The sequence below is a fragment of the Rutilus rutilus genome (assembly GCF_951802725.1).
Source record: "Rutilus rutilus genome assembly, chromosome: 13".
NCBI classification, from domain to species: domain Eukaryota; kingdom Metazoa; phylum Chordata; class Actinopteri; order Cypriniformes; family Leuciscidae; genus Rutilus; species Rutilus rutilus.
The window spans coordinates 16,350,878-16,370,761 of record NC_140218.1 but is presented as its reverse complement, the minus strand read 5'-3'; the positions used below and the strand labels follow the sequence as shown (position 1 = coordinate 16,370,761).

Sequence of the window (19,884 nt, the reverse complement as noted above, 5' to 3'; positions counted from 1 at the left end):
TGTGTTTGTGTGTGTGTAATAGGCCTATATGTAAATTTATATAATAAAACTTTGGCACACTGCTGTTGCCTTTCTTCCCACAACACTGGGTTGCAAACACATGGTGGCAACATTAGGCTATAACAGTGTTCCTATAGGCCTATTTCCTCATATAATGAAATTACAATATTGACTTGGCAGCAACATCCTAACTATGATGACAATAATATTTATGCTAACTAACTTAACATCATGTTCTTGACATGATAATCCCCTACGACGGATTAATGATAAGGAAGGGCTTCGTTTTTTTTTTTTAGGAGATTAAAACTACATTTCCCATGATTCCCTTCTTGAGCTGGAGCTGAGCGCTGAAAGTCTCGCGCTCACGACGGTGGAGTGAAGTGCACTGATGGAGCGCGAGCGGCTTTATTATAACACACTGGGCGCGCGCACTCACTTTAATTTCAAAGGTTGAAGTTGACGTCACCGCAGGTCCAAAGAAGTCTGTAGAACGAGAGAACGCAACATTAACCAGGCTTCATTCTTTTTCGAGAGGGCAAGTGAGGATTAGGATGGTCATCAGAGTGTATATCGCCTCCTCGTCCGGGTCTGTCGCGGTGAGTAACATGTTTACATCGCGCATTTAAGTTGCATGTTGTAAAACTGCCTGCTAGGAAAATTTATTCTGTGATCTGTTGTGTTTTTCTAATCTATTCCATATAATAATTATTGAAATAGATCATTATTTTATGGAATAGATTAGACAGATGTAAGAATATATTACAGATTTAATTGAATAACTTTGCTGCTGTGATACATTTATGGCACTCATTAAGGTTTTTGTGTGCACATGAGTTATATATGCATATGTCAACAACAACAAGACATTTTTGGCGTTTATTTTTATGTAAGCCCCGCTGATTTTATGAACTTAGCCCATCATGGGAAACCCACCCTCTCTTGCAGGTGACACCAGGGTGCAGTTAAGTCAAATGCCATTACCATGGTAATTATATAAACCATGGAACGTAGTTATTCATGTGCAATGGTAACATGGTTTTCTAAAAACATGGTGTTACACTGTGGTACATTTTTGTATTTTATTATTGTCAAGTGCACACCATTAAAGACCTCTTGACCACTTTATAACTAAAAGCTGGAGGTGTGACTGTTTTCAAGCCACACAGTGCAGAACATTCTGGATAGACATGGCTTATTATGAATCTAAAATGGATTTCATTACATAATTAGTGTCAAGCTCAGTTCCGATCTATATGTTTAGCAACGATTTCTATCAAGTGTTTTTTAATGGTTATAAGATGTGGTTTATGTTTTATTTGAGATAATCCAAAGCTGTTGTCCACCTCGGCACACTGAAACCAGTCATAAAGCTTAGGTTGGACAAAGTTCATGTTTACAGTACAAACCAACCCACTGCCAACTCCAATGCCACGATCGCATGGCGTGCAGATCAGCTCGGTTTTAATCGCTCTGCAGGGAAAGCATGAGAAATATCCTGATTCATTCAGAGCAGGGATTATATTTCAGCCTTTTAGCTGGTTGCTCCAGTGACATTGATTTTTAGTTCTTTAAACGAGGAGATCACAGTCTCTGAACAGAGATTGGGAGGAAGGATGTTTTTTTCCTGTATTTAATGTCATTCATTTGGTGTTTGATGGTTATCAAATGATGTTTGTATAGTGACTAACTGTGTATTTGACAGCTCTGATATGGAGATGAAGCGTGTGTTTTTTGATGTTCGCACACAGATAGGCAAGTACTTTCAGCATTGTAACCTAAAAGTGCCAGAATGAGGTAATAGTCTAAATGAGTTATGCACTGATTTCCGCTATCTCATTATTTCTAGAAGACCCGGATTGTTTACCCAAAAAGAGCTATTTTTAAGTCTCCATGTTCTCAGCACACACTGCTCTCATATAGGCAAACATCTCTTTCATGCTCTCGCTCTTCTGTAGAAGGCAAACAAGATGATCATTAGAAAAGAAAAGTGAAATATGCCAGTTGTACTGATGTGTGTGTGTGTGTGTGTGTGTGTGTGTGTGTGTGTGTTTGTTCACTAAGATTACAAATGTGTTTGTTATATAACATATGTTTCGTGTGAAAAAGGATGTTTGTGTGAAGTGAGTGATGGTTGATGAAACCAATCTGTACCTAAAGAGGATTTCCGGTCTGTGCAGTGCACTGTTTAAATTACAGCAATTTTTGAGAGTTAGGCTACACAGACACACCCTGATTCACATTAGCTCTCATAAGCTTTGTTCAGAAGGGTATTATAAAGGTCATACCCCTGACTAACCTTTTCCACTCGTTCCACTCATCCACCTCCAACCATTGCACTTTGCATATGCATGCGAAGGACTGAGAGCACTCACTGAGTGATTTTCAGTCAGCTAAGCTTAGTGGTTTGATGGGTTCGACAGTGATATAGGCTCAGTAAGTGTTTTAAGAAAGTCTGAGTGGTAAGATTGCATTCAGCTCATTGATTGAGAACAGAATGACACTCTTAACCGCATGGGATTTATCTTTCTCTAAAAGTGCACTTTTTCCCTCAATAAAAAGTTTTGGACTGAAAACTTTATATGTGGGTCAATGACGTGACGCCTAAATTTTCTGTCCGATTGCATTTTTTCAGGCAAAAATGGGTTTAAATGCCTAAAAAGATACTGCATATTTGTAGTACCTCTCCCATGTATGTACTCACTTTTCAAAAACCTTTACTTATTTGTTATTTTTTTTGTTATTTAAAGTGTCAAAACATCATGTGGTGCGACCGTCCGGCCATAACTTCTGTTTTGAAAACATCTTTGAAATTACTCTGAATTTATTCAAATTTATATTCTGCACTATTTGGCATGATTTCCAAAATGTTTTGTAATCCTTTAAAAAAATTCAAAGCATTTGCATTTATATTTCCATCATAATATACAAACAAACTTTGTCCGATGATGTCCATTTTATGAAATATCATGTGGTGCGACCATCAAGGAACTACCATTTTGGGACTTATATGTTGAAAACTATTCAAACACAGGAAGTTACATCATAAACCAATTTCCCAAGGACCCATGGAAGCAGCAAGCAGGGCTGCGTTCAGCCCCGACAAAACGTTGCACAACGTTTTTTAAACAGAAACGGTGAAACACACTGTTCTGATGATGCAAGAGTTGCAACTATGGCAGCTTAGAAGGCCATTCTTTGTGTTCTTTGTGAAGAATTTTCGGAGCCTGATGAAGTCGGTATAAATATGTGTTTAATACTACAAAATATGCCCGATGTTACAGTTACTGCACTTGCCGCCCAGAACAAAAGAGAACATCCCAATGGAGTGAAGGGATTGCTGAAACTGAAATGGAAGCACACATCTTACCTAATTCAGACTAAAACACATCTATTTAGCCTCACATACTGACTTTATTTGTAGTTCATACTGTTTTAATACCCTGTATTTTCTTTCTCATTTTTAGGAAAAGCACTTAATTACCATTGTTTATTTCTATACCAATACACTTGCAATGAAGCTAAAACAACTACATCATTATGTTGATATCCTATATTTTTTACAATTAAACTTTCGACAAACATGTCTTCTAATATCCTCAGTTGTTGCGTATACCGAGCTGCATCAAACACATTTGTAAATTACTTTCCTTGAACCCATTGTGCGAGTTCACTTTAATACCACGTGCTTTATATACATGTTGCTGCTGATTGGACTGCAGTTCTGACACACCCACCAAACAAGAGAAAACGTATCTCAAACCCCGTTGCACACCGGTGCACGCCATTTCCAGGAAACATGACGTTCAACCCGGAAACCGTAGCAAAACGTTGCGCACCGTTTTGAACTTGAACATGCCCCAGGTTTGTAATTCTCTTAAATTGGAAAAAAAATTAACCTTTGTAATGGTTGGTATGTAGTTGCCAAATTTGGATGTCATGTGGTATGACCTCAAAAAAAAATATATATTAAACTTATTTCTACAAATATATATTTTTATTATAAATTTCATAGTGACCTTTTTTGGCAAGCTAGCTTGTTTTGTTTAGGTGGCCAATTCTGTGCCTGTAAATTATGACTGAATTTGAAAATATCATGTGGTGCGACCAAATATCATGTGGTGCGACCACTGCAGACTGTTTTCAATTATAGATATATGTCCTAGATTGGCAGTTTTATGCTTTTATATTCAATTGACGGTTTATATAAAAAAGTACTTTACTTTAGTATCATTTGGAATAGATTTGTATGCAATTTGGGATTTTTTTTATATATTTCAGACAGTTTGTTTACTCTTTGTACAATATGAGAAAAATGCAACAAAAAAAATAATAATTAGAGCATGTAATTTCAGTTTAGTAATACTGCATTTATTTGTAGTGTATTTATTATTGCCTATTAATTTATTTAAAACTATTTAAATCTATTTTACCAGATGCCACTGCCAAGCGAAAAAATTCTGACCCTGCAGCAAGAGCAGAGTACCTTGATAGGAGAAGAGTGAAATATTATTACAGTTTAAAATATCTGTTTTCTATGTGAATATATAGTAAACTGTAATTTATTTCTATGATCAAAGCTGAATTTTCAGCATCGTTAATCCAGTCTTCAGTGTCACATGATCCTGCAGAAATCATTCTAATATGTAACCCTAGACCACAAAACCACTCAATGGGTCAATGTCATATGGGTCAATTTTTTGAACGTGAGATTTATACATCATATGAAAGCTGAATAAATAAGCTTTCTATTGATGTATGATTTGTTAAGATAGAACAATATTTGGCCGATACAACTGAAAATCTGGAATCTGAGGGTGCTACAAAATCGAAACATTGAGAAAATCGCCTTTAAAGTTGTCCATTTATGTTTGCGATATTGCTATATTCACTCACAAAAATAAATGTTTATAAATTTATGGTAGGACATTTACAAAATATAAAACATCTTTATTTAATATCCTAATGATTTTTGGAATAAAAGAAAAATCGATAATTTTGACCCATACAATGTATTGTTGGCTATTGCCACAAAATACCCTGTGCGACTTGTGACTGGTTTTGTGATCCAGGGATCACTAATGATTTGCTGCTCAAGAAACTTTTCTGATTATTATCAATGTTCATATTTTTGTGGAAACTGTGATACATTTTATATGTCAGGATTATTTGATGAATATAAAGTTCAAAAGAACAGCATTTATTTGAAATAGAATATTTCGTAACATTATAGCCTGCGCCTGAATGTGACACTGAATGTGTCCTTGATTAATAAAAGTATTAATTACTTTAAAAAACTATTGACCCCAAATGTTAACTGTATACAATACTTTTATGAAATAATTTATATCTATAACATTATTATTTGTTAGAAAGAAATTCTAAGTCAAGTTAAATTAAATGGTGCACTTGTGTTTGTGATGTGATTTTTATAAAAAAAAGTTTATTAAATGTTTATGTTCAGGAAAATTCTGTGAAATTTGTATAAAATCTGGTTTAAATCAATTTTTTTGTATAAAATGTATTGTTCATTGATCTCTTTAAATAGATTTTTAACTATATAAGGTCTTCGTATCATTTGGAGCGACCACTTATCATGTGGTGCGACCAATAAAAGCAATCACTGTATTAAATTTAAAATAAAATATCTTATTTCTGTGGCTGAAATATGAATCACTGGTTCAGTATGCTTTAGTAAATGATATATTTTTTTAAATTTCTATCAGTTTTATGTGATTTACAGGAAAAATAAGTCTGTTAACTAGATTTAAGAAGGCAACTCGGAAATTATAGAACAAACAATGAGATCATTATTTACAAAAACTCAAAAGAAATGCAAATACTTGGTTTCTAAACACTTTAATTACCAAGAACTTGTAAAAAAATGTTTAAGCATGTTAAGGAAATTAATTAATTTTAAGATAAATCATGGTCGCACCACATTACATTTTTTAAGGCTACGGACAATTCATCTAGATGAAAAAACACTAAAATCACTTAAATTAAATTTTTTCAATGAATTTAGGTGTACACAACATCCTTAATGTTTGAAAAATTTCAACAGGTATTATTTTTTTTTTTGTATTTTAAAATTGGCCTGTTGAAAATCCTTATACGTCATTGACCCATGTACTTTTGAAAAATATGTTTGATGATGTACATTCAGATAAGGTTAAGAATCCAGTCATATCAGTAGTTTAAAGGGGTCATATAATGCCATTTTTGTACAAGCTAATATGATTCTTTAGGGTCTAAATTAAAAGTTTGTAATATACTTGTAAGAAAACACTCATTTTACCTGGTCAAAAACAGCTCTGTTAACACGCCGTTTAAGTGCATGTGTCTTTAAAAGATAATGAGCTTTGCTCACCCCGCCCCTCTGTTCTGTGCGTACACCGTTTGTAACACAATAACACAATAACCATAACGCGTCGTTCATTATAAACGTGGGATTATGAATTATATTAAGAACGTCGTACATAGAAAACATGCCGTAATGTACCCTGAGTGTAAACCTTAGCCGCATTCGTCGTGAAGCGTGCTAGCGATTTGCAAAGATTAATATAAATATTAATATAAAGGTTAATAAAACGTTACACTCACTTCAGTTCTTCTGGAGGTGCATCAGGAACACGAATAGTTGGTACCGATCCTTTTTTCAGGAGCAGCTTCTTAGCAAAACCAGCTTTATACTGACCCTCGTTTGTAAAGCAGTCTGGTGTGTGAAATGATTCGCGCAAACGTGAAAGCATTGACGTTGATCGTGGGGAATATTCCCTTCGAAAACAAAACCCAGCCACTGCGTCTTCAGCGATTCGGATTAGGAACATCAAAATGACTGCTGTGTTCGTTATTGCACCCAAGAACAGAACACCACAGTCGCTTAGACGCCATTCTGCTCATAGACAGTGCTCCAGCGTATCAACAATGACCGCGCAGACTATGATTGACAGCTCGCTCATGAGCGAGGGCGGGTCTGTGTTGAAATGCTGCTGTCAGTCAACAATCATGGGAGGGGCATCCGACCGTGTGACGTCACAAATTCGAACGGCTTGATTTGAGATGGGGGAAAACATATAAGAAGATTTAAAAAAAAAACACTGGATGGATTTTTACCATTTTATGATGGTTGTGTACAGGCACTGCCAACACACATTTCAGTACAATCAACTTGTAAAAGTGCATGTACCATTATATGACCCCTTTAATAAAAGTTAAACTGAATGGAGTGGCCTGCCTTATGATCATATGACCAGCCAAAAGCTGTTCATCTAAACTGCGTCATGTCGTAAATACCGTGATTTCGAGATGACAACTCAGGTGGTCAGGTGAGGTACAAGTTGTAATTACGAGATTACGAGGATGTGAACGCTAAAAAGTTTAACTTAAAAAAACATTCACATTAATAATGTTGACTTGGCAACTAACTGAAATAAACACGTTTAAGTTGAAGTAGCCTACCAAATGACTAAAACTATAACTGAAATAAAGCTAAATATAGCCTACTAAACTAAAATAACACTGATTATTTTTTATGTGTATATAAAAACATCATAAGCAAAAGTGCTGAAATTCCGAATATATCAGAATGACTTTGAATTGGCCGTAGTCAAGAGTCAGCACGATATTATAAAAAAAGGACACGGTTGTGAATGATATTGCTTATATACAACAATTCAGTATACTGTAACATAAGTGAATATTAAGTAACTTACATTTTAGATGTAATTTTGCCTGTTACTTTGTCTGTTTTTGATCCATCATAGTTCCTAACAAAACGGTTGAACGAATGATTCGAAGACTCGCTCATAAAGACAGATGGCTTGTTTCATTTCTTAACAAATCAGCATTTTTAAACAAATCAGTTGAATTAATAAATGTCTCAACTCATAATTTAGTCTGTCATTTGCTGGCCACCAACTGTAACTTGCAGAAAGAGTCAGAAGAGAGGTCTAGATCATAGACATGTATACGTAGATCCCACATTCGACCGCTCCATCCAGTCAGCGTGTTGTCACTCACAGTAAGAATCAATGATGCCACAACATCACGCAGATTCTGGATGTGAAACCGCCAAGATTTAAATTCCCGAAGAATTGGGATAACCTTTCACAGGTGAGAATGTGTTGGTTTTGTGTTTTTGTATTCACTCAATATTACAGGTTTTTACTATGGTACTTTTTATATTTTTACTTTTACTATAGAAATAGTCTTGTTGTGTTAGTTCAGCAAAATCATCTGCTTATGTCTGCTGATTGCAGATATAGATATTCATGCATGCATCTAATTACGGTTTCAGACACCCTGTCAGCTTGCTCTCAAATGTTCACGGACCGACTTTGATCAGTCCAATATGGTAGACAGATTACATAGTGGGCCATAGAAGTAGCCATAGTGGCGCTAATTAGGCATCTATATATATATATATACAGTGCAATGCATAAGTGAATACTCCCATGCTAAAGTTGACTAAAAAGAGGAATAAAAAATCATATTTTGGAAATTGAACTTAATGCCTTAATTTAAAAAATTAGGAAAAATCCAACCTTTAAGGACACCAATTTTCTTTGTGAATGAATAATGTATCGTAAATAAATAAATGTTCTTCCTTAAAATACATGGTGCATAAGTGAGTACACCCCTATGTTAAATTCCCATAGAGGCAGGCAGATTTTTATTTTTAAGTATTTATTTAAAAAAATTTTTAGGATACTATGCATCCTGATAAAGTTCCCTTGGCCTTTGGAATTAAAATAGCCCCACATCATCACATAGCCTTCACCATACCTAGAGATTGGCATGGTTTTATTTCAGTTAGCCTAATAGCTAGTTTGATTTGCATTGAGAGATGATCTTATGGAAAGTACCCCATGCCAATCTCTAGGTATGGTGAAGGCTATGTGATGATGTGGGGCTATTTTAATTCCAAAGGCCAAGGGAACTTTATCAGGATGCATAGTATCCTAAAAAAAAAATTTTTTAAATACTTAAAAATAAAAATCTGCCTGCCTCTATGGGAATTTAACATAGGGGTGTACTCACTTATGCACCATGTATTTTAAGGAAGAACATTTATTTATTTACGATACATTATTCATTCACAAAGAAAATTGGTGTCCTTAAAGGTTGGATTTTTCCTAATTTTTTAAATTAAGGCATTAAGTTCAATTTCCAAAATATGATTTTTTATTCCTCTTTTTAGTCAACTTTAGCATGGGTGTATTCACTTATGCATTGCACTGTATATATATATATATATATATATATATATATATATATATATATATATATATATATATATATATATATATATATGTGTGTGTGTGTGTGTGTGTGTGTGTGTGTGTGTGTGTGTGTGTGTGTGTGTATAGGCCTATATAATTATCTCTCTCTCTCTCTCTCTCTCTCTCTCTCTCTCTCTATATATATATATATATATATATATATATATATATATATATATATTTTATATCTAGACATCATTTTCAAAACACACAATTCCTGATTATTTATTAATAGGTTGTGGCAGAAAGAGAAGTGGAGTTCTTCAAATAAATCATATGGACAGCGAATGTCTATGTCTTCAGTCTTTTGTTTTGTGAATAGATCAATAGCTGCATTGTGTGACTGTGCTGGGTTGACACAAGGCTAGAGCTGCTATTGTCTCTGTTTATCAGGGCTGGAGTTTTATAGAGTTTTTTTTTTTTTTTTTTTAAGCACAGACAGGGCTTAATAGAGAGCTGCTCTAACTTTTCTTTCTTTTTCTTTATGTGTATGTGTGAGAGATATTTGATTCGCTTATCAATGCATCGCTGAGTATGAATCTTAATGCACTTGTGCTGTCTATGTGCAGAGGTGTGTGTTTAGTGACAAATTAATCTAAACAGCTCTGCATGCGGTGCCCAGCAACACGGCCTGCAAAGTCAGCAGAGAAAGAGAGCGAGACAAAGATAGGGAAGGCAAGGCGAGGTAAGGCAGGGGACTTTTTGTACTCCATCTGTCCTCCTCCACAATGAGGACACATCCAAAAACTCTCTCTCTCTGGACAGCACACTTTGATACTTCCAAACTATGGTGTGTAGGTGTGTGTTTTTGTAAGTCACTCCCTGTCATACAGCTGTTGAAACTAGGCCTCTCATATAGTTAGGTGCTCAGATTGAAAACGTGTCAGTCCTGGAGCCTGGTGAGCAAGGAAAATTGGTTACCGAAAAAAGATAATCTAAATGAACTAAGTTTCATTCAATAAGTCAAAAAGATTATTTAATATTGCTGAATACTAACAATATTAATTTGTATGAGTTATCTAGTAAAAAAAATGTGTATATACCATCAGCTAAAGGATTACATATAGCTAATCCATTATCTTAAAGGTAGGGTAGGCAATTTCGGACAGGCTAGCAATAGCAAGCTAGCTTTGAAAGCATAAGATTCCTCCCTCCCTTCAGAGTGTCTCCACTCTTCCTTCAAAACACATGAAAGCACAAAGCAGTCTGCAAAGCATCATGAGAGACGGCGTTAAACTACCTCATGTATCAAATCACATAACATTGCAATAATAATGAACGTAAACAACTTATCTACAAACAAGATCTTACTTGTACCACATGACTGTGGCAGTTCATTTCTGTGTTGATCGTATTGACATAGAAATGCAAAAATCCGTAGATTAGATCCCGTAGAATGACACGGGTTGCCATCTTGTAAATACAGTTATGACATGGAGTGAAGGCAGCATAAGCTCGTTGTTTTGGTTCAGGAGGAACTGTAAAAGGCGGCTGCTGTTTGTTAATGGCACCCGGTGACTGTGGCTGTGTCCAAAAACACTGCCTATACCCTTAGATAGGGCACTATTTTAGGGGACAACCATTTTTAGTGGTGTTCATAACCATATTGGACTTTATCGAGTGCACTCATTCACCCATAATGCACTGCAATAACGAGTGTACAACCGATGTACACTCAACGACTAGAGAATACCCATAATGCACTTTGAGGGTCGCACTGAATGAATTCCCGTGTCTGACCAGAAGAGAGCGCCCGCAGCTGAACCATCCATCCTTTTTCTAAACCTCTGGTCCAATGTGGGTACAGCGTAATATCATACACGTATAAATTCCTTTTTTTTTTGGATTATTACATTGTTTAATAAAGGGTTGTACATAGTTTCCATGACAGAGTTCAAGATAAATGTTTTTTTTTACTACTGGAGCTGCCAGTTTGCTAAGTTTCAAATAATTATTAAACAGCAAGCACAAACTATGCAAAAGCAGCATAGGGGACGATTTCGAACACAGCTTGTGTGTCTACAACTCTGCATAGCCTTACAGAACACGCTGATAACATGTGATGTCTGCGAGAGCAGGGTGCGCGGAGGTATGATAATACATGTCCATAGACTGTAAAAAAAGAGGTGTTGACAGACAGGTAGGACATCGTATCATTGTATTCGGACCGAATGCAATGATTGGACAAAAATGTTTTGGTCCTGAGACTTGCACAGAAGATATATGTACATACTTCTATTGTTGATTGCTATCAGGATGTGAAGAAAGAAGCAAGGGTTGTGGACAGATAGATGAAGAAGATCAGGATAAGTTCAAATGCAAAGTTTAATAAACATCCACCGGGCAGATACAGACAAGTGCTAACGCAAACGAGACCAGACAAACAGAGAGATGGTGAGGAACTAATGCCGCGTTCCAGGCAACCTGTAACCCGTGTTTTTCCAACTCGTAACTGGGAGTACATCGATCTAGTACGAGTTCACGGGTGGGAAGTCACGAGTTTGACTGCCGTTCCAGTGCACTTTCACGGGTATAACATTTACATTTACATTTATTCATTTAGCTGACGCTTTTATCCAAAGCGACTTACAATTGCTATATATGTCAGAGGTCGCACGCCTCTGGAGCAACTAGGGGTTAAGTGTCTTGCTCAGGGACACATTGGTGTCTCACAGTGGATTCGAACCCGGGTCTCTCACACCAAAGGCATGTGTCTTATCCATTGCGCCACACCACCACCATAAGGTATGGAAGGTATAAGGTTGGAAAAACACGGGTTACAGGTTGCCTGGAACGATGTACTCCCAGTTACGAGATGGAAAAACACGGGTTACAGGTTGCCTGGAACGCGGCATAATATACACATGGTGATAACCTAAATGACGAACAGCTGTGATGAGTAGTGTCCAAGGGAAATGATGACTGGCAGGAAAACTCAAACATAGGAACACATGTGATGAATGAAAACAAACTAAAAGTCCATGAAAACTGAAACTTCCTGAACACAACTGACATATCGTGACAATAACAAACAGTGTTAATAAAAAATCGCATACCCTAACTTTGTGTGTGTTTAAATATGAATGGGTGTACACCCATTTTTATGTTAAAGGGATAGTTTAAGCTATAAATGGACTTTCAGTCATCAGTATGTTTTTTTTAACTTAATATACTTTTAATAATACTTTTCAGTTTTATAGCTTTTTAAATGTTAACTGATGCATCAATTCAAGTCTACTGAGTTCTTATAAGGAAGGGTTTTTTAAAAGTAATGTTATTCTTTTGGAAGTTTTTTCATCTATGTGTGCCTATTCTTAATGCACTCATTAACTATGAGTGCTAGGAATTTAAAAAAAGACATGTTTATACTTTGGAAAGTCTGCTTTTCTTGGCATTGTTGCACTGGAATGAACCTATTGAGTTTTTATACATAGTACAAAGGCAGTCAGTGAGTGCAGATGGTGTCAGACAGGTGAGTAAGATAAGGACAAAATATTTATTTAATGTTAATGGAGAAGGATTCAGGATTCCAGACAAAGTTCCAAACATTTTTTTTATATAAATCACACAAATGGACACTCACAACAAGCACAATGACAGACACACAAAGTATTTCATTGTTTTCTGTGTTAAATTTGATTTGCTTTAAATGTTTTATGGGAAATATTTTTAAGGTGTGTACATTTCAACAATATGTTTTCCATTTACTTCGATCAATACTCTCCTCCTACATCTGGCTAATGGGAATGTCCATCTGTGTGTTTTTAGAATAGACAATTGAACATGTATGCACACAAAAACTATACTGTAAGTGTAAACCCTGTTATATTAAACATGTTTCAAGGCTGACAATTACAAGGATGATCAGTCCAAAAATGGTCATTAATGGACCAATTTATAGGTGATAAATGTAAAAATGCTAAATGGCTAATATTAAAATGAAAACATTAAAACAAATATATTATCACATTTTAGTTTTACTTTATTAAATGTATTTTGCATGACACACAACCAGAGTTAAATATGTCAAATAATGTGATAAATCTGCAATAGTAACTCTTGCAGAGTTTCCTTAAGATTGCACCACTTCCACTTCCCAATTTTGAATAAATAATTACTCAAATAAATATTCATGCAAATGCACAAATACTCATAAATGCTCATACTCAAGTTCTAATTTGAGAGTAGACCTAATAATCTTAATAACAGATCATTCAAGAACTACCACAGATTGACCGAAGAACTTCACTGTGTGTTTCCTCAGGTGAAGAAACACCAGCAAGCCATTGTGGGATTTTTGGAGGCCAACCGGATCAGCTTTGAGGAGGTTGACATCACTATGCTGGAGGATCAGAGGTTCTGGATGTACCGGAACATTCCTGAGGAGAAACGACCTGAAAAGGGCAATCCTCTCCCCCCTCAGATCTTCAATGGAGACGACTACTGCGGCGTGAGTCCGCCTCACATGTGCCATTCTTTTAACTAAAAAAAATCAATATGCTTGATATGTCAAACACTGGATAGGTGGTGTAACCTCTCCCCTTAAAACATCATTAACTTATTCAAAGGTTAACCAATGATCTTCTATCAGAAGCTAATTTATTGTTGGATAGATACTCAAACACTGGTTATATCTTCATCAATATACTACAGACCTTAATTCATATGGTATTAATTGGCTTAGTAAAATATCTCAGGGATTGGGAGGGGTTAAATCAATGATAACCTAAATGCTCTCTGTCTGGCCAGTAAACACATTGGGTTGGTTTGAGAGGATGTTTATTAAAAATCAATACATGTAAACAAAAATCCATGGTGTAAACTGTGCAGCACTGCTCTCTTTTCCAGCCAGTTACATTCTAGTGTAGTATTTATTGTGTTTCCTCTAGCCAATCACATTAAAGCATGAGATGTCTTATATAAGGTATATGGTTAGGCATTTTCATGACTAATTCTTACAAAGTTGAGAAAAAAAGACAGATTTTACAGACAAAACACACTTTAATATTCACATACTCTATTTATGAATTAGATTTGTAGTGTAATATGTCACCGTGACTCTCTTGCCATACATGGCTGAAGTATCAGAAAGACGTTTATGAGTTTGAATCTTAATTTAGAAATGATTCATCACTCAACGCTTGAGTTAAGGTAAGGGCTGTGTATTTTGTGAATGACTCATGGCAGTAATGGCTGGATTTTGCTGAGTGCCCAAATGATCTAATCTCACAATAATCCTGATTACTCTCAGACCCCGCCCCCAGCACCTCTTTTAGCCAATCAGAACCGTAGATCCGCTTCCTTCACAACATGTCACACCGATTAACTGTTTGACATAAATAGAGGGCAAGACACTTTGACACTTCTAATAGGTTTTACATTTAGAGCTATTGTTATTTATTTTAAAAGGAATATATTAAGAAAACGTCATGTTAATGGATGTTTAATGCCATAGTTTATATCATCTGAATCAGTAGGTTTAGTTTGATGTTTCGCAGATATCCAATTTTAAAGACAAATAGTGCTGTTGCTATAAACTCTACTCAGTCATTATCATTCGATTATTTTTCAGGATTACGAAGATTTCTTCCAGTCTAAAGAGACGAACACGGTGTTCTCGTTCCTCCGTTTGCCCTCTGTAAAGGTACAAACACACTCCCACCTGTCTTTAAATCAATTCACTGTCCAGTAAAAAAAATGGAAACATTCTTAAAACAAAATAGATATTTTTTACAGGACAGCCAGACAACATACTGATTATTATTAGGATTATTTTTTGTATGTCATATAGTTCATGAGTTTCCTGGCTATTCTCATTAGATAAGACATTAGATTAACATCTAATTGAATTAAATTCCGTTCTCTGCAGGACTCTGAATCCTGAACCATGTCACTGACATTTCCATAGACTGAAACACTGTGGTTTTGCCTCTTTCTCCTGTGATGTAACTCTTGTCCCCCGGTCTGAAGCCCTCACTGCCAGCACTGCATTCTGCCAAAACACTCGCTGCCCTCCGGCCCAGCTATTCCTAAGAAACGTATGTCTGTTCAAACACATACACAGGGTGGTTACAAATGTTTTTTATGGCCTAATTAAGTATTTATATGTTATGTTTGGTTTCGTTTGTTGCACGCGTTGCATGAAAAGCCTATTCTTCTTTTTAAATTGGATATCAGGATGGAAGTGAACTTGTTTGTGTGTCTGCAAGGTCGCATGTACAAGTCTCTTGTAAATCGTTCTTTGTTAGGGAGCTCAGACAGATGGCCAAAAGGAAATGTAGGGATAGAGCAAAAGAATCAGGTAATGTTTTCTTTTCCATAGGCTTTGATCTGTTTGTAAAAAGAAGTTCAAGACCAGAAGCCAAAACAGGAAATAGAATCCTGACCTGCATTAAGATCTCAGTGTAACAGTACTGATCTGAGCTCAGTGTTTCCATGCCCCACAATGGCTTTTCAGGGCTTCTCTTGAGTAAAACTGGTTCTGAATCAGTATTTGAACACTTTATGATTTATTATCAAAATTTCAGATCTCATTCCTACAGCCTTTTGTTCCTTCTGGTGGGAAAAAAAGAACGCCTGTCTTGTTTGAGGTTATCCAAGTCTTTCCTCTTTAACTGGATAATGTGTGTTTTTCTTCTCAGGGGTATAGTAGCATGCACAACACTGTGATGCCTCAACTTTCAGCTCACCCGTTTATGTAGCTTATATATTCACTTATATCATACAGTGCTGGGGAGAATATTGGTTTACTTGTTTTTGTGGAACAATTCGCTTGGGCAAACTACTGCCATTCTCCTCCGAAACCCCCCCCCCCCCCCCAAAACAAAACACAGACACTTTCCCATACCTACTTTCTCTGCATTTTCATTTACTATTCATTATGATGTTCACTTCTTGCTCTGCTCCTCCCACCCGGTCATTAAATGATTCCACATGAATGAGCACTGCATTTATGTTTACGCAGACATACACACACATCATTCTCAGGACACAATTACGTTTTATGCCCATTTTGTCTTACACACACACATTCTGTAAAATGAAGTCATTCCTTTATATGTACTGTTACTGTTGTTTACTTTCATAATCTAAATGAATAAATGTATCTAATTTGTAATAAAGTATATTCAAAAGCTGATGCTTTCTTGTGTTTCTCATTACAGTGGCCCCAAAATGCATTTTGACACTTAAAAAAATATTGCATATAAAACAAAATATTTAAATTCTGGTAACACTTTACAATAAGGTTCATTTGTTTACATTGGTTAATGTATTAACTAATATGAACTAACCATGAGCAATACATTTGTTACTGTATTTGTTTATCTTTGTTAACGTTATTTAATAAAAATACAGCTGTTCATTGTTAGTTCATGTTAGTTCACAGTGCATTAACTAATGTTAAAAAGATTTTAATAAAATATTAGTAAATGTTGAAATTAACATTAACAAAGATTAATAAATGCTGTATAAGTGCAGCTCATTATTAGTTCATGCTAACTAATGTTTTAAACTAATGTTAACTAATGAACCTCATTGTAAAGTGTTACCTAAATTATTTAATTGTTTAGCATAATATGAGTGTTGTCCTGGATTAATTGTTCAAATACTTTTATAAGCTATTGTCATAGTATAATATGGGTGGACTGCATAACCTTTAAAAAAAACTACTGGAACACTCAAGATATCCCAGCATGCCTTTGAATGTGTCAGTTTTGCTTTAGCTAGTATAAGCGGTTGATGTAGGGAGCGTGAGAAAATATGGTTCCTCTATAAATAGATACAGATGTTTGCTACTCATGAATTGAATACTATTTAAAATGGATACAGTGTTCAAACAACATCACATTTTTTACATACAGGAAAGATGTCTTCAGCAGAGTCTTCAACAGGTCTGCCAAATATTGCTTGATCTCAAAATAATTCAATATGCATAAACAAAGCTCATTTTAAATTAGGAAGCTAAAGTTCAGCTAAAACTATTCCCTCCCAGAATAAACTGCATTTACATGTCCAATCTGTGTTGCCATGATTTACTACTTATATAATCAAGAGGAAAAACACATGGCCACTGAATTATAGTAATAATAGATTTAACACTGCTTCCTAGTGGACAAATAGGGAAGTTGCTCAGCTTAACTCCAAAATGTGATGAGGTACCCTTGTAGATACCAAATTTAGTAAAGATACACTTGATAGAATTGTTTTTTTTTTTTTACATTTAATGGTGCAAAATATGTATTTCCTCAACATATAAAATATCTATTACAAATGCAAGGATTTAGGGCAGTGTGCCTATAGTAGCTCAGAGTTTGAAGAATGTCTCTGGTTTCCCATCCTCCACTGCATCAAAAAACTTCTGATAGTCCTATGAACACAAACACAGAATATGCTTATATATATATATATATATATATATATATATATATATATATATATATATATATATATATAATATACTTTTGAATGGTTTTCACAAATAAAAATGTGTCTTCGAAAGAATAAGACGTCTGAAGAGCTGATTTTTAAAGCATTTGCTCAGGCATTAGTGGTAAAGTACATCCAGACACACTGCATGTCTGGAATCTGAGCTGTGTGATTATTTGCTCATTTGTGAGCGGCATGCGCTGTTCTGAGCATCATAAGAGAATGTCAAGATGTTCCCCAGGGCGGCAGACGATCACAGAAACACACTGGTGCACTTCAAGCATTGGAAACATCTATAGTTGATGGGAGTGTTTTAAAGGGTGTGTTTTTGTTTAGAAGAAAGTGAACAAGCCTGACAGGTCTCATGTGTCTATATGCAAAGGCTTTTGTTTTAAGTGTTGTTTGTGCAACAAAATTAATATCCTTAACATACACTGCAAAAACTTTTGTATCTCCCAGTTACTGACTCAGTGGTCCAAAACACTTGTTGCAAAACCCATACAAGTGTTTATTTAGAATATTTCTATGTGTTTTATACTTTATTACAGGATATAGCCTGCCCTTTGTGTGCTCTTCTTAATAACTGTAAAAGTGTAATTCTCTGGAAATATTTTATTTGTGTTCCCATGACTTAAGCTTAGCTTCATGCATACTGAACTTAGTTATTTTGATAGATTTAACACTGTTTAATGTGTAATGCAAAATCATTTTTCAAATGAAAATATTTTCTTTCTAAACATTCATCTGAATGATTGTAATGATATTAAAATGAAAATATTAATGCAAATTAAAATATTAATTTATTTTTAGCATGACATCAATTGTCATTTTTAAAGATAACATGGCAATGAAGGTCTAATATAACAGTTCTGCTAACTATAAGAAATAACAAATAATGATAAATTGGGTTCAGACTGTTTAAAAGCTATCGCTGCTGTAAAAGTGTAGCAGACGGGTGCAGGAGTGTGGTGGTGACCGTCTAAAGCTTGTCATAAAATCAAATCAATTGACCATTTCCCTCGAGGTTGGTTTGATGCAGTTAAAATAGAGAGTACTTTCTGTCCCTTGATCTACAGGCCAATATCAAAAACAAGATAGCAAAATGAGACTCACCCCACAGTATTTGTCCCCATTAAAGACCTGAGGGGGCATCGCTGAGGGGTTTCCCACTTTCTTCCTCATCTCCTCCTTCACGTCAGTGCTTGATGTGATGTCCAAAGCACGGTACTTGATCTTCTTGGAATCCAGGAACTTGAAAATCTCAGACTGATGTTGCTTTACCTGAAGAAACAGATGGAAAACAATGTACCTTTGACAACACACTTTCTTAAGACATGTGACAAGAAATTAACTATCCCCAACTAACAGTTATTTACTTCAAATCTTCATGTTCTTCAGCACCTAGGAAATGTTTTATCCTTCAACAGACGCACACACATACAAAGGCTTCACATAATCCAGAGGACACATTTGTATCACTGTAGATGTAATTTGACATAAAGACGACTGTCTAGCACGTTAAATAATACGAAACAAGCGAGTACACATAAAACAGTCAAGTTCATGTCATCATTCAGCAAGTTTAAGTTTCAAACAGCGAGTATCAAATGCTAGACTGTCATAAAAGTCACAAATACAAATGCAGATACACACCTCTCTAGAACCACTCACACTGCTGAAATACACTGTGACGGACATCTTTTAAAAATCAATTCAAAAGGTTTGTTGAAAATAGAAGTGGCTGCTGAAGTATTTCAGTACGCTGTGTGAACGTTTAAAAACAGTAAACTCAGCCAACTGAAGGACCAGGAAAGCAAGTTTTGACAGTTCACCTGACAGCCCCACCTACCACAAGAACTTCTTCCACCCCGCCCCACACACACTCACACACCGTAAAATATATCAGTGTGGCATGCCTAAACTTGCATGAGGGGATTATTCTCTCTTTTTTCTCCACCGAGATTACACAGTACATAAATTATAGTTACGTGGTCACTTAATTTACCACATGTATTAAAATCATTCAGACTGAGACACTAGTTGGAAGCAGTTAAAAAAAAATGGCTCAGATGTCTGGAAAATTTATAGATTTTAAGTGTGTTTTAAGTGAACAAATATACTAATATAAATATATACATGTATTATACATATAAAAATAAAAATAAAAATATTG

At 35.4% G+C, this 19,884-nt stretch overlaps 2 protein-coding genes across 2 annotated transcripts; one reads left to right on the top strand and one right to left on the bottom strand.

Moving 5' to 3' along the window:
* The first annotated feature begins 334 nt into the window (after window positions 1-334).
* On the top strand, window positions 335-16,096 carry sh3bgrl2 (SH3 domain binding glutamate-rich protein like 2). The gene is made up of 4 exons (XM_084428001.1): window positions 335-599; window positions 13,549-13,734; window positions 14,857-14,928; window positions 15,154-16,096. Exons 1-4 carry the CDS (start codon window positions 555-557, stop codon window positions 15,166-15,168), a joined length of 318 nt encoding a protein of 105 aa, XP_084284127.1. The 5' UTR covers window positions 335-554; the 3' UTR covers window positions 15,169-16,096.
* A 980-nt stretch (window positions 16,097-17,076) lies between these two features.
* LOC311303033 (SH3 domain-binding glutamic acid-rich-like protein 3) lies at window positions 17,077-19,561 on the bottom strand. The gene is made up of 3 exons (XM_084429261.1): window positions 19,365-19,561; window positions 18,825-18,992; window positions 17,077-17,652 (listed from the first exon to the last, which is right to left on the bottom strand). Exons 1-3 carry the CDS (start codon window positions 19,407-19,409, stop codon window positions 17,590-17,592), a joined length of 276 nt encoding a protein of 91 aa, XP_084285387.1. The 5' UTR covers window positions 19,410-19,561; the 3' UTR covers window positions 17,077-17,589.
* Between the last annotated feature and the right edge of the window lie 323 nt (window positions 19,562-19,884).